This window comes from Pipistrellus kuhlii, unplaced genomic scaffold (genome assembly GCF_014108245.1).
Source record: "Pipistrellus kuhlii isolate mPipKuh1 unplaced genomic scaffold, mPipKuh1.p scaffold_m20_p_7, whole genome shotgun sequence".
Classification (NCBI taxonomy): Eukaryota; Metazoa; Chordata; class Mammalia; order Chiroptera; family Vespertilionidae; genus Pipistrellus; species Pipistrellus kuhlii.
The window spans coordinates 5,482,029-5,496,591 of record NW_023425573.1 but is presented as its reverse complement, the minus strand read 5'-3'; the positions used below and the strand labels follow the sequence as shown (position 1 = coordinate 5,496,591).

The 14,563-nt window shown below is 40.5% G+C and overlaps 1 protein-coding gene across 6 annotated transcripts in view; it reads left to right on the top strand.

Annotated features, from left to right (window-relative positions):
- Positions 1-14,563, top strand: part of UNC80 (unc-80 homolog, NALCN channel complex subunit) — a 167,209-nt gene that overhangs the window by 108,592 nt on the left and 44,054 nt on the right. For 5 of the 6 annotated variants that reach the window (XM_036420736.2, XM_036420737.2, XM_045575411.1 and 2 more), the window contains 9 exons: positions 138-324; positions 938-1,069; positions 2,394-2,537; positions 3,352-3,452; positions 5,124-5,210; positions 9,247-9,430; positions 11,431-11,525; positions 13,106-13,195; positions 13,760-13,861. In XM_036420736.2, coding sequence (XP_036276629.1) covers positions 138-324; positions 938-1,069; positions 2,394-2,537; positions 3,352-3,452; positions 5,124-5,210; positions 9,247-9,430; positions 11,431-11,525; positions 13,106-13,195; positions 13,760-13,861 — 1,122 coding nt within the window. The remainder of the gene's footprint in view (positions 1-137; positions 325-937; positions 1,070-2,393; positions 2,538-3,351; positions 3,453-5,123; positions 5,211-9,246; positions 9,431-11,430; positions 11,526-13,105; positions 13,196-13,759; positions 13,862-14,563) is intronic. The other variant, XM_036420738.2, reaches the window with a different exon arrangement.

Sequence of the window (14,563 nt, the reverse complement as noted above, 5' to 3'; positions counted from 1 at the left end):
CAGGGGCTTAGATCATGGAGGCACTAATGTTTCCTGAGGACAGAGTACCATATTTGTGTAATTCATTGAACACTCTTTATGCTCGGGACCTTGCAGAAGAGTTGCTATTCAATAAACTTGCCTTCGTGTCTCCATAGAAATCCTTTTCAGCCCGGGCTGTGTCCCGTTCCCATCAAAGGGCAGAACACATCTTAAAGAACTTGCAACAGGAGGAAGAGAAGAAGCGTCTTGGCCGAGAAGCCAGCCTCATCACCGCCATCCCCATCACCCAGGAGGCTTGCTACGAGCCCACCTGCACACCCAACTCAGAGCCGGAAGAAGAAGGTGCCTCTGCACATAGGGCTTCTTGGGGGCGGAGTCCCGGGAAAGGGAAAGAGCTTGCACTAAAGGAACCATTGATAATTTTATGTGAAATAAGGTGATATGCTTCCTCTGTCTCTCTCCCACCTCCCGACACTGTCCGAAGAAAAATTTTCATTTTCTAAATGATCACAGTAGGCCTGTTTCAAGAGCTGAATGATAGCCACACTGAACAAGCCAGTATGAAAAGGGACCAAGCAGTGATTGCGATTCAGGGAACAGCTTAAATCTGGAGTGTTTACAAAAGTAGATGCCATCAATCTTTCATCATTAAAAATAGGATTAGTCTATTAACTACCTTCAACCCTCAGAAGTACAGACAATTTGTTGGTTGGTATCATAAAAATGACTTAGGAACCCTTCTGAAATCAGTGATTCTCTGCTTTGCTTTTTATGGAATCTTGGGGAGGAATTTTGTCTTTCTGATATATACTTTTCCTTTTCTAAGTATACTTTAACTTATTTAGGATTTATGCTCTGAGAGCACTATACACTGACGATGCAAGTAAAGATAGAGTTGTGATGATAGCTGTTTTGTTATGAAACCAAAGTTCACGTTCCCCATATTCTTTGCCAGTAGAAGAAGTCACCAATCTGGCATCCCGCCGACTGTCTGTCAGTCCGTCCTGTACCTCCAGTACTTCCCACAGGAATTACTCCTTCCGCCGAGGGTCCGTCTGGTCGGTGCGTTCGGCTGTCAGTGCTGAAGGTGTGTCCTCTTGCAAATACAATATTTATTCCTCATGGCGTGGGTTTTGAAACAGTTTCAGATTAACATTATTTCACTTCACTATACTACACTGCCTTCATTAAATACCGTATTTTTCGGACCATAAGACGCTCCGGACCATAAGACGCACCAGTTTTTAGAGAAGGGAAATGAAGAAAAAAAGATTCTGAAACAAATAGTGTCCTAAAATATTTTATGTGCATTAAAACCCAACATCACAGTCATAAACACATGTAATCAACCCTGTAAAGTAAACAGCAGCATTTAGAACCATTTTAGAGCCGGGCAAGCACACAGAGACCACACAGAGCCGGGCAAGTAAAAAAAAATTTTTTTTTAAAGTATATGTGTAGGCTATATTTGGACCATAAGACGCAGGGACTTTTTCCCCCCACTTCTGGGGGGAAAAAAGTGCGTTTTATGGTCCGAAAAATACGGTAGCTTGTTTCATGACTTGAAGTTATAAAAAAAACATTGGGTTGAGTGGTAGCCTAAAATATTTATCATTGATTTTATCCAGCAATTGTCCTTTATAAGTTGTTGCTGAGGGTTCCATAGACTCAATTGCCAGCTAATAGCCTACACATTACAAATCCGAATCTCCGAGGGTGGGACTCACACGTCAGTATTTCTTAAATCTACTCGGTATCTCTGTGTGTGGCAAATTTCTAGGAAGATTCTTTTTAGAAGCTGTTCCGGAATCAGGAAACAACCAAAGAAAGACCATAGCTTATGCTCCTCCTGTAATGAAATCTGATTCTAGGGGGAGGAGGGCTGTGATGTTCTTCCGTCCCAAGAATTTAAAAGATATGCCTACCTGATAATGAGCAGCTACCTGGGACTCACTGCTTCATGATTATCAAATTTCATCTCTGATTCAGAAAGTCATCAAAAAGTCGTACAGAAATGATACTTCATGGTTATGCAAGTTTCATCACTCATTTATAAAATCATATTTTAAAAGTTGTACAGAAACCAATGGTTATCACCCCTTGGCTACACAACCCTGGGGAACTTTAAAAAATGACCAGTGCTGATGGAGATGATGTTAACATAAGGCTTAACATGAAGATCAACTGAATAGATCTGAACAACCAGAAGGAAACCATTATACTTATATTGATTTCATGTTTCAAAGGGGTACCAAGAAAACTCAACGGGGAAAGAATAGTCTTTGCAACAAATGATGGTGGGATACCTATACACCAAAGCATGTTAAATAAGTAGGTCTTGAACTGAGAAGTGTTGTTCACTAGAATTACAATACTGAATAAGAGCACCTCGATTATGTTGCCTGCTTCAGATGAGGAGCACACCACGGAACACACGCCAAACCACCATGTGCCTCAGCCCCCGCAGGCGGTGTTCCCAGCATGCATCTGTGCAGCAGTGCTCCCCATTGTTCATCTCATGGAGGATGGGGAGGTGCGGGAAGATGGAGTAGCAGGTACGGTTTTATTAGTAAAACCAAATACTTAACTGTTCCTGTGGTATAGGATAGTAGGATGTTCTTGCCTGTATTAACTATTGGCCACATGTTGAGTTGTCCTATGCATATGTTACAGTTATAGGTTTGCGGTATACTGTACTTTACCACTGTCACTTTCTCTTCCTCTCCAACTTTATGACATTAAATTGCATTTAAAATAAGTAGCTGGGTGCAGGGGCATTGTTCATGACCAGAGAACAGAACAACACTTATTTGGCCACCTGGAAATCAAATGGTGATTTTGGCCACCTTAGAAATCTTAGCTGTTAGCTACGCATCGCTAATGCCATCTTTCCACTGGGTTATATTTCCAAAGAAAATAATTGCAACATGAAATGATAAACTGGAGATAGAGATGATTTACATTTGTGACAGTTTAATATTCTTAATTTTTTTAAAAGTAAGAATATTAAATCCTTTTATGATTTTTTAAAATCCTCTCCCCTCAAAACAAAACAAAACAAAACAAAACAAAAAAAACACCCAAAGGGCGAAAGATATAGATACAATCTAATGACAATAACAACTGTAAACAACATTGTTGTTTAAAACAATGAAATATTACACTTCGGCTGAAAGAACTACAAATGTTATTTTAAATGAAAATACCCATGGTTGGTAACGATAAGAGGGGGTGCAAGGGAGGGAAGTTCAAACTTTTTTAAGGCAAAACAATAGAGACTAATTAAAGCTTAGTAAATTGCTTGAATACTTTATCTAATAGGTTTATTTCCATTTAAGACAAATAGTCAATTTCCTTTCTCTTCCAAAGTGAGTGCTGTGGCCCAACAAGTCTTGTGGAACTGTCTAATTGAGGATCCATCAACAGTTCTTCGGCATTTCCTGGAGAAACTGACCATCAGCAATAGACAAGTAAAGTGCTCTTTTTTTGTGTGTAGCTATGTGTGTTGACCCTGTTAAAAACAAACAGTAGGCTATACAATGCTGATAAAGGATGAGCAATGTTAAACTTTGTTGTTTTCTTTCTAATTTCTCTATTAACTGATATCTCCATAGTGTACCTATAGTGCACTGCTTAGGATGGCCCTAAGATACCAAACAGATTCTCAGTCTTTTATTTTTTTTTAAATATATTTTATTGATTTTTCACAGAGAGGAAGAGAGAGGGATAGAGAGTTAGAAACATCGATGAGAGAGAATCATCGATCAGCTGCCTCTTGCACACCCCCTACTGGGGGTGTGCCCACAACCAAGGTACATGCCCTTGACCGGAATCGAACCCGAGACCTTTCAGTCTGCAGGCCGACGCTCTATCCACTGAGCCAAACCAGTCCCGGCAGATTCTCAGTCTTTTAAACAAAGATTAAATTCAGTATAATTTTCTTAGAACATCTCTTGAACTCTGCTTGGTAGACTGATAGATGAAGGTAGGGTTATTAAAAATATGTTGGAACTCTTTATTCAAAAATTCTAATTTAATAAGACTGTGTCAAGTAAAAGCAGTTTTCTGAGCAATGGTAAAACTCACTGATTACTGAAAGGTATGTTCATTTATATGTTATGATCCTGTTTGCTAGAAGCTTGAGTTTAGCTTCTGAAATGTAAGGTTAATTACATTTTTATTATCTTCTCTTGGCCTAGCTCAGTGGTGGGCAAACGCATTAGTCAGCGCAGCCAAATATCAACAGTACAATGATTAAAATTTCTTTTGAGAGCCAAATTTTTTAGACTTCTTCTAATTCCACTTCTTCAAAACAGACTTACCCAGGCCGTGGTATTTTGTGGAAGAGCCACACTCAAGGAGCCAAAGAGCCATATATGGCTCTCGAGCTGCAGTTTGCTCACCACGGGCCTAGCTTTACCTGTTTCATTCAAAATCTAAGAAGTTAAACTATGAAGTTCAAAAAGCCTGGTTTGCTTAATGGCGGTTCTCCAGTCTTCTGGTCTAGGCTTCACCCTTTAGGAAAGGGCACAGGTGTTTAAAATAAATAAATAAATAAATAAATAAATAAATAAATAAATAAATAAATAAATAAAAAATAAGTTCTCTGCATGTTCCATCATGCCTGGCAGCCATAGCAAAGAGAGTTGATGAAATATACCACTTTCCCATGATTTTAAAAAAAGTTGTCCGCCGAAACTGGTTTGGCTCAGTGGATAGAGCATCGGTCTGCGGACTGAAAGGTCCCAGGTTCGATTCCAGTCAGGGGCATGTACGTTGGCTGCGGGCACATCCCCAGTAGGGGGTGTGCAAGAGGCATGTGGTCGATGTTTCTCTCTCATCGACGTTTCTAGCTCTCTAGCTCTCTCCCTTCCTCTCTGTAAAAAATCAATAAAATATATATATTTTTTAAAAGTTGTCCGACTGCTGCTCAGTGATTTCACATATTACTCCTAGGAGAAGGTGTTAGAGTTGGTTTAAACACTGTGTCACAAGTATCATATAGACTATGTTAAAATGTTGAAGAAAATGGAAGTCAAATGTGGGCAAAAGTAGGAAATATCCAACCCCCTACTTTTCAAAAGGTTAATTTTATTGCCTACAGCATGACAGCTGAATAACGTAGAATTCTTTTCTTTCAGGATGAGTTAATGTATATGCTACGTAAACTTCTCCTGAATATTGGAGACTTTCCTGCTCAGACATCTCACATCCTGTTCAACTACTTGGTGAGTTTCAGCCTCCAGGAGATTATAAACATTCGTTCCAAGTAAGAAGCAACAACAAGAGAAAAGGTCTTCCCATTAACATGTGACTGAAAGTGAATCGTAGTCAGCTAAATACAGAGTGGCCAGATTATTATGATCTCTTAACATATAATAATCTGGCCACTCAGAGTATATTCTATATAATAAAAGGCTAATGTGCAAATTGTCCCCTTGATCACGAGGTTCAACCAGCAGGCAGGCTGGCTAACTGCCCATGTCCCCTTTCCCTGGCCAGGTTGGCTGGACCCCACCCCCCCACCCATGCACGAATTCATGCACTGGGCTTTATATATATATATATATATATATATATATATATATATATACACACACACACACACACACACACACACACACACACACAGAGTGGCCAGATTATTATGCATTCAGAGATCATAATAATCTGTCTACTCGGTGTATCATAATCGGCTAAGTTCCTCACTGTGTATGTGGGAAACCTCTCCTGGCACAGCCCTTGATATTGGTGGGTGGTCAATAAATGTTAACCTCCTCTCTGTCTCTTGGGTATTCTACAACTTCCTTATGTTAGTTCCTAATTTTGGTTTGAGAAAACCCATAGTATGTAGATTTTTGTCATTTTTTCCTTATCTCACTATCTCACACACACACACACACACACACACACACACACACACACGTGCACACAAATGTTGCCCTAGGTGGAAAGTATTTGTAAGTGTACTTTAGTATGGGAACTATCTATGCCTTAAGCCATCCTGGCAACTCCTTTCTGCACCCTCCAGAATTTACCCGTTCTTTGCATTCTCCTTGCACCCTAAGTGGATATGCAGTTTGGGGACTGTTCGTATGATGCCTGTTGTTTGAAATTGCACCTTCATGCAGGCAGACAGAAGCCAAATAAATGTCTGTGCTGAGAGAAACTCTTCCTTCCCCGTTGCTGTCATTGGTCTTCCAGCAGGTTGGGAAGTCGAAGAGTTGTTCCTATGCGCCTGTAGCAAAGTGATAAATGCAGCCTACACGGCAGCATTAACGTGCAGAGGACATTGGAATTCCTTTCTCCTCTCTATGGCTGGTTTGGTTTTTCTCTTGAGAGCCCACCTGGTGGTTGACAAGGAAAGTAATAAAAATCATGTCCAACCCAGTTTTAAGCTCAGACTGATAAAAGTCTATAAATAGTAACTTTGGATGGTGTTCAGTGTCTCTTGGCTAAAAATACTTAGTTTCTAGGAATTCCCTTCCCTTCCAACTGCTTTCATCTTTAAATACCATGTGGAGTTGGGAAGAAAAAAGACCTTTGTTCAGCCTTCCATCCCTTGTTCAATGTCTGCTCTGGCTCTTGCCTTCATGGGACGGTGCCCTCTCTCAGCCAGTAGACACCAAAGCCCATGGCTGCTGTGACTTGGGGTCCCTCTGCTCTTAACTGTGATTTCTGAGAGACGTCTTTTATCTAACAACTATTATAGGTGTGCATGGGAGGGATATTGGGAACATTAATTCATCTCTTCCAGACTTTGTTAGGGACATCGATCAGATTTCTGAGAGACCTCACCTCAGCCCCTGCTGAGTTCTGGGAGTGAGTCCCAAATAGCTACAGCTAGAGGACCCTATACAAATGACACCGGCATTTGCCAATTCTATCTAGAAACTCTCCAGCCAAACCTTCTGCTACTTCTGGTCCTGGCTACATCACACAAAAGCCAAAGGTAGATCACCAAAGCCAAATATCAAGGCCTCCCTCAGGTGTGTGCTCTGCCCAGTTTATGTTGCATCCAGGTTGGTGTGGAATGTCTCTGAGTTGAACTCTTGTCAGACACCCTAACAGCAACTGGGAACAAGGGCCCCTTTGGGGTGCCTGCCCATTCCCAGGCCACTAGGTATGGCAAGTGCTTCCTTGGACCACTGCTCTCTTCCCTCCTTTAGCATTGAGGTACGAAGATGGACATTTCATTTCCCTTCTGCCATATACTTCTGTCAACTCCAAAAACAAAACAACTTTAGCGGTAGACACCGTCTTCTTAGCTGGGTAATGCATAAGAGAAAAGGGATAACCATGCTTTGCCTTTGCTTTAAAACCTTGTTTGAATGATTACAAATTTCTGTTTCTGCATTTCTGCCTAAACCTTAGTCTTTCCTTGAATCCCATGCACATGGATATTTTAGGTGGACTAGGGAAAGGGTCTCGCACTCAGAATGGCACAATAGTGAGAAGCATAGCAGTTTTTAAACCATTACTCTTATTATACGTCTTTTATCTAACAACTATTATTGATCTGGGTGGCAGGGATATTGGGAACACTAATTCATCTCTTCCAGACTTTGTTAGGGACATTTATTTTATTTTAATATATTTTTATTGATTTCACAGTGGAGGGGAGAGGGAGAGAGAAACACCGATGATGGAGAGAGGACCATCGATCAGCTGCCTCCTGCCCACCCCACACTGGGGACTGAGCCCACCAGCCGGGCATATGACTGGACGGGGAATCGAACTGCAACCTCCTGGTTCATAAGCTGACCCTCAGTCACTGAGCCATGCCGGCTGGGCAGTTGTTAGGGACATTTACATCCACTGCGTAACTTGACTCAGAGATCTTCCGCCTGGGGTCTGAGCACCTCTGGGCCTAGGTGCAGACTTTTAAAGGAGTGTGCTGCCCACAAAGTGTGAAGGGAATAAATCTCCAAATCCTCAGCTTACAAATAGGAACTAACGCCGTTTGAGCATGCCCGCCCTCTCCTTCGTCATTCTCCTACGGCCCACAGAAAGGCTTACCCCGACCATCACAGGTCCCAGCAGGCTACAGTGACAGACACATGGGACAGAGAAGGAGTCTGGTGCCCTGTGTTAGTTTTAAAGAAGCTGCATTTCTGGTTGATCGAGGCACTTTGAATCCATAGGACTTCCCACCTTTTTCTCTCCTTTACAGATCTCCACGAGGGCTGATGTTGACCCTCATTAGGTTATCCAGCCTTCAGATTAGATCAGTGACACTGATGTTTTCAATGTAACTGGAAACTTGCATAGGATTAGCAAGTTTTTTAAGGAACAATGGATAAAAGCCACCGGAAGGGGGGTGAACTTTTACACTTTCTGATTTTTGTTGGGCATCATTGAATAAGGCAGTTAAAGTGTATTTCATCAAGCTTGATGAAATACACATTCCAGTTACAGTCAGTTCTGCTCTTATTTAAATGTATAGAATGTTTAATATACTCTATGCCTATTAACAAAAGGTAACTTTATAATGAGGCATTTTAAATGTCAGCTTAAAACGTACAGGACATGCAGCCTTCAAAGTTACTGAGAGGACACAGTGGCTTTAAAGTTCACCGACTTAGCCAAGCAGAGTGCTCTTCGGTTCAGGCCAGTAGACATAACCCAGTCTGCCAAGAGTGTTTGGGCAAATATAATACAGGGGTTATTATTAGGTCACCCAACTACCTGAGCGGCAAGTGGCTTAAAGCCTGGAAGACTGATCTTCTGCTTTCCTCTTAAGAAGCAGCATTTTTAGTGACACCCATAAACGGGCAGCAATCCATTCTGATCAGTGTTTCGCCCTCTCCTGCTTACTGCCATGGCAAGTGTTGGAGAGCCCTGGCCAGTGCGGCTCAGCTGATTGGGCATCGTCCTGAGCACAGAAGTGTTGCCCTTCAGATTCCTGGTCAGGGCACATGCCCAGGTTGCGGGCTCAATCCCCGTTAGGGGACGCGTTAGAGGCAGCCGATCCATGTTTCGCTCTCACACCCATGTCTCTCTCTATATATCCCTCTCGTTTCCTCTCTTTATCTCTCTCGTTTTCTCTCTCTCTCTCTCTCTCTCTCTCTCTCTCTCTCTCTCTCTCTCTCTCTCTCTCTCTCAAAGCCAATAAACATCTTTTAAAATGAAAGTGCTAGAGAAGTATTTGAACAGAAAAGACAAAGGTACAAAAGATGAGTCAAGAAAAGGAAAGCCAAGGAAACGAGAATGTGCACGCAGGATCAGTGTGGCTGTGTGAACTCTCCCCGTTCCGCCTTGCAGGTGGGACTGATCATGTACTTCGTGCGGACCCCTTGCGAGTGGGGCATGGATGCCATTTCCGCCACCCTGACCTTCCTGTGGGAGGTGGTGGGTTACGTGGAGGGCCTCTTCTTCAAGGACCTGAAGCAGACCATGAAGAAGGAGCAGTGTGAGGTGAAGCTGCTGGTGACCGCCTCCATGCCAGGTAACCCACCACTTCTGGACAGCGCGGCATTTTCTTTAACCTTTTGTTGTTTGTTTTTTAAATTTATTTTTCAATGACAGTTTCCATTCAATATTGTTTTGTTTCAGTTTCAGGTGTATAGTATAGGGGTTAGGAAACCATATACTTTAACAGTGACTAGGGGCCGGTGCATGAAATTCGTGCATGGGGGTGTGTATCCCTCAGCCCGGCCTGCGCCCTCTCCAATCTGGGATCTACGAGTCTGTTTCTATCTTGTTTGTTTTAAATAATGCTTTTAAAGACTAAGCATCTCTTTCATTCATGATTAAATTGTCAGAGTCCTGACCCTGGTGTTGAGTGCTTCAAAGAATTTTTGTTTAGTACAATTCGAAAAAAATACAATAGACCCTTTAAGAGTTAGCAATTGCCAGATGAAAAGGGAGACATCAGAACTGAGATCCCTGTGAATCAGTCCTTGAAGGGCTGCCAAGGTTAAAGATTTATTTAAGTCTATTGCAGAGGGCCAGCTGAGCTGAAAGCCTTTTTGAATGAATTTTTGGCACTGCAAGGAGAATAAATATTGTTTGCATGGCATGGACCCCAGTCCTTTGTAAACTCAATGAGAGATGGCTTTATGGAAAAAGGAAAAAGAAAAAATCAGGAAGAGAATTACAAAAGAATATGAAGTGTGATGTAAACTCTAGATACAGTTTCTTTTCACTTTGAATAGCTTGTATTTGTTTAAGATAAAAACTTTGCAAAGCCTTTATCCTTGTGCAGTGACTATGGAAATATGAGATAATACATGATTTGATGTAAAAAGAAAGACACGATTGTGCATAAGAACACAGGTTCTGGCAGCAAAGAAGCCTGTGTTAAAACCAGAGAATTGCCCTTTATTGTCTGTATAATTAATATTAGCTATAAAAAAGTTCTTAATTTTTCAAGCATTCTTTCATCTGTAACATGGGGATATAACATACTTCACAATCCTAAGGGACAGATGAGTTTAGGGATGTAAAATTCTCCCTACTGTACCTGACTCATGGTAAACATCAATAAATGCTAGTTGCGCATTTACATATGTTCTGTAGATAAGTCAACAAAGTGATCAGTTTTTATTATAACAAATGAACTCATATTTTCATTCATATTCTTAAAAACAGCACATTAAAAATCAAGGTACATCATAATGTTGACAAAGATTTGTAATTAGTGAATGAGGTAGAATAAGTGCTGTCTCACTAGGTAAGGAGAATACTGAAACTGTGCATTTAAACTGTATTTAAGGTCCTTGTTTTGGTTTTGCTAATATTTTCTGTTTACATTTTCTCAACCTTTATTACCTGATCCTCTCATTTAAAATACAGGACATATTTGTTGCAATGCTTAAGGTTTGAATTCTGATTCTTCTACTAAATAAATGTGTTCCTTTGAATAAGTTACTTATAAGTTCTTACTTATAAGAACAAGTGCTATTTCCACATTTGTAAGATGAAAATAGTAATATCCATGCCTGGCCAGTATGACTCAGTGGTTGAATGTCGCAGGTACCATTCTCGGTCATGGTATATACCCTGGTTGCAGGCACAGTTTCCAAAAGGGGGTGTGTATGAGGCAGCTAATTGATGTTTCTCTCTTATGGATTATCCCATCTCTCTTTCCCTCCCTCTCTAAAATCAATAAAAAACATATTTTTTTAAAAATTATTAAAAAAAAATAGTAAAACCCATATTAGAGTTGCTGTGAGATTTAAATATGATCGTGTACATACAATACATGTAAAAGTATTGAGAACTCCATAAATGGTAGCTGTAATTATTTAGAAAATCAATATATTTAAAATATATACTTAACTAAAAATAGAGGAGTGCAGTTAATACACTACAAAATTCACAATAAGCACGAGTTGTAATAATTATAACAATAAAAATATCAGCTTATTGATAAAATTTAATAGTTTGTGCTTCGCTATTTTTCTATAGTAGAAGTCAGTTCATTATGATTTTTCCCTTCTGCAGGTACCAAAACCTTGGTGGTTCACGGGCAGAATGAGTGTGATATCCCAACCCAGTTACCAGTCCATGAAGACACTCAGTTTGAAGCCCTGCTAAAGGTAGGTGTGACTTCGACAGGAACAATTCTGTAATGGCACAATGACTGACACTGTGCTGACCCGCCAGCTTAGAATGACATGGCACTTTTCTTTCTTCCACCCAAACGGACATTTATCTACCTCTTCTAGAATCCCTTCCTCTATCTGTGTTCTTCCTCCGTTTTCTTGTGTAATTTTCCCCACTTTTTCTGAGATCTTATCTCTGCATGGAAGTAGGCAAACTCATGCAGCTTCCATGGCAGCATGGCCCTGGCGCGTCCCCCTCACTGCCGTGGGAATGCGATGCCCTCCTGCCTCGGAGCTGCCTGGCTGGCCGCGGGGGCAGCTCTGGAGGGGCCTGGGTTTACACTGAGCCCTGGGGCAAATCCAGCTGTCAGCTGGGACCGATGCCAGAGACTCTTCTAGTGGCATCTGTACACAGGCTTGACTTGTCACTGCTGGAAAATATTGGAGGAGCAGAAAATACATACCTTAGAATAAATCAAGTGAGTCGAGAAATTATTTTTAACGGTTATGGTATGTATTCCCCTCAAAAGATATGCAGCCCATAGCTGCATATCAGAAAAGTAAGGTTTTTAAAGTAATGTAGTAAGCAAACGAGTACCATGATTCCCACTGGGGTCCCTGGTGTTTATTATGTGTAGTTCAAACTTTTGGTAATTGATTTCCTGTAATGCAACTCCAGGCTCAGACAGAGGAGAGAAGACCTCTGAAAAATTCCGTTTTGCCAAACTTGCATATTTTATTTCAGTAGAAAGGTTGTTAAACTTCTTTCAGGTCTCACCCGGACATCTCCCAGGAATATCTAAGGCCCAAAGAGGCAAAATTGAACAGTCCCTCCATCTTCCTACTTTCTGTTCAGTGATAGATAACATGAAGGCAGACAGAGCTCAAACCCAGGCTCCATCACAACCAATGTGACCTAAATCAATTAACAAGACCACTCTACTGTCAGTTTCTTCTTTAACAGTCCTGGGATACTAGTGCTGGTTATACAAGTAATCTACATAGAAAGCCTTGGACTTAGAAAATACCACATAATAAGTGCTCAATGCATTGTAGTTTGTATTATTTTTCATGTTGTTACTAAACTGCTTTCTTCCTGACATGAGACTAGTTGATGCAACTATACTTCCATGGTCCCTCACTCAGTCTGAAATATTATTGTACATCTATTAGCACTGTGAGAGTAGATGGTTTATATCACTTTACTAGTCTTTATTATATCATTCTTTGGATAACTTCATATCCAAATGCAGTGTGTATCCATATATTTACATACATAAACACATATACACCCATGCATAATACATTAGATTATAAGATAAATATATATGTGTGTGTGTGTATATATATATATATATATATATATATATATATGGTAACTTCATATAAGGATTTTATGTGTGTGTGTGTGTGTGTGTGTGTGTGTGTATATATATATATATATATATATATATATATAATCCTTATACGAAGTTACCTTATTTTTATAATATTTATGTTTTATAGCTTACTACCTGGCCACACATAGTATGTTCTCAATAAACCTTTATTAAAATGTATTGTTATTATTCTAGGAGTGTTTGGAATTTTTTAACATCCCAGAATCCCAGTCAACACATTACTTTCTCATGGATAAACGATGGAACCTTATCCACTACAATAAGGTGAGACTGCGCAGCGATGACATTCCTGTTGGGTTGTGTCAGAAGATGGAAGGTGGTGACAATAGTATCTACTATAGGGTTGTTTTGATCCTCAAAGGAGATAAGCCAAGTAAAGCATAAAGTGATTAATTATTATTCAATCTAGAGGAAGAGTTAAGCTGCTCATATGATGACACAGGTTTCTAAGGAATTTTGGTGTTTTTCTGATTCTTCCTTATGTGATGGTAAGTTTGATAGAGGGGACCTGATCTAATGAGCGAAAGGGGACCTCAGGAAGACCCGTGACATCACTTTGCAGTGACTTCCTTCCAAGTGTCATGTAGTCAGCGGCCTTGGCTCCTTGGCTTCTGACAGCACCGTGGTCTTCAAAAAAAGCACTCAGCCTGGGCGCTGGGAAGCTCTCCTGAGGAGGGCTTTTACCTTCCTTGTTATTTTGTCAAATTGGGAATGTAAAGTAGTAAGAATCAAAACCGTTAGACAATACATATCTTTGGTTTGTGACCTAAAGAGAAATGAGATCAAAAGTGTAATCACCTTTTTTGTCTTTGCGTGATCCCATCACAGACCTATGTCCGGGATATTTATCCCTTCCGGAGGTCAGTGTCTCCACAGCTCAACCTCGTGAATATGCATCCGGAGAAAGGACAGGAGCTCATTCAGAAACAGGTGCCTGACCACCTCCGTTTTATCATGTCTTGGGGATAATTGCTGGGTAAATGTGTTGCCAAGCCTGAGATTCTGTGATGCTGTTAGATCCTCTCTGGAGAGGATGGATAGATGGGCCCTTGATCAATAGATAGTTCCCCAAAATAGTTTGTTTATTTTTATAAATAGGATCATAATATAAAGTATTAAGGAACACTCACAGGATTAGAAGTACATATGACATAACTATTAGAAGGTTGTCCCAGCAGTTTATGCTAGCTGGGAAAGAAATAGAATCAGTGCAGTGATATCTGAAAAGAATACTGAACTAAGGTCCAGAGATTGGACTCAGACCCAGCTCTGCCCCTGACCAACCATCTGACCTTGGGCATGCTACTAACTTCTCTTCAAATAGGAGACATAATCAAGCAGTTGTACTTAGATTGAAGATTGAAGAACATAGGTCCTTGCTAGGTAGCTCAGTTGGCAAACCAATGTTGTGAGTTTGTTCTCTGGTTATGGCACAAACAAGAAGCAACTAATGAATGCATAAATAAGTGGAATAACAGAACTCTCTCTCTCTAATCAATCATTAAAAGCAAATTTTAATTTGAAAGATATATAAATTGAAGAGCAGATAATGTTCACAGGTCTTATCGTAAATCAGACTTCAAGCTTAAGGAAATTCACTACTTTGCGTGCAAAATATGTGTAGTTTATAAT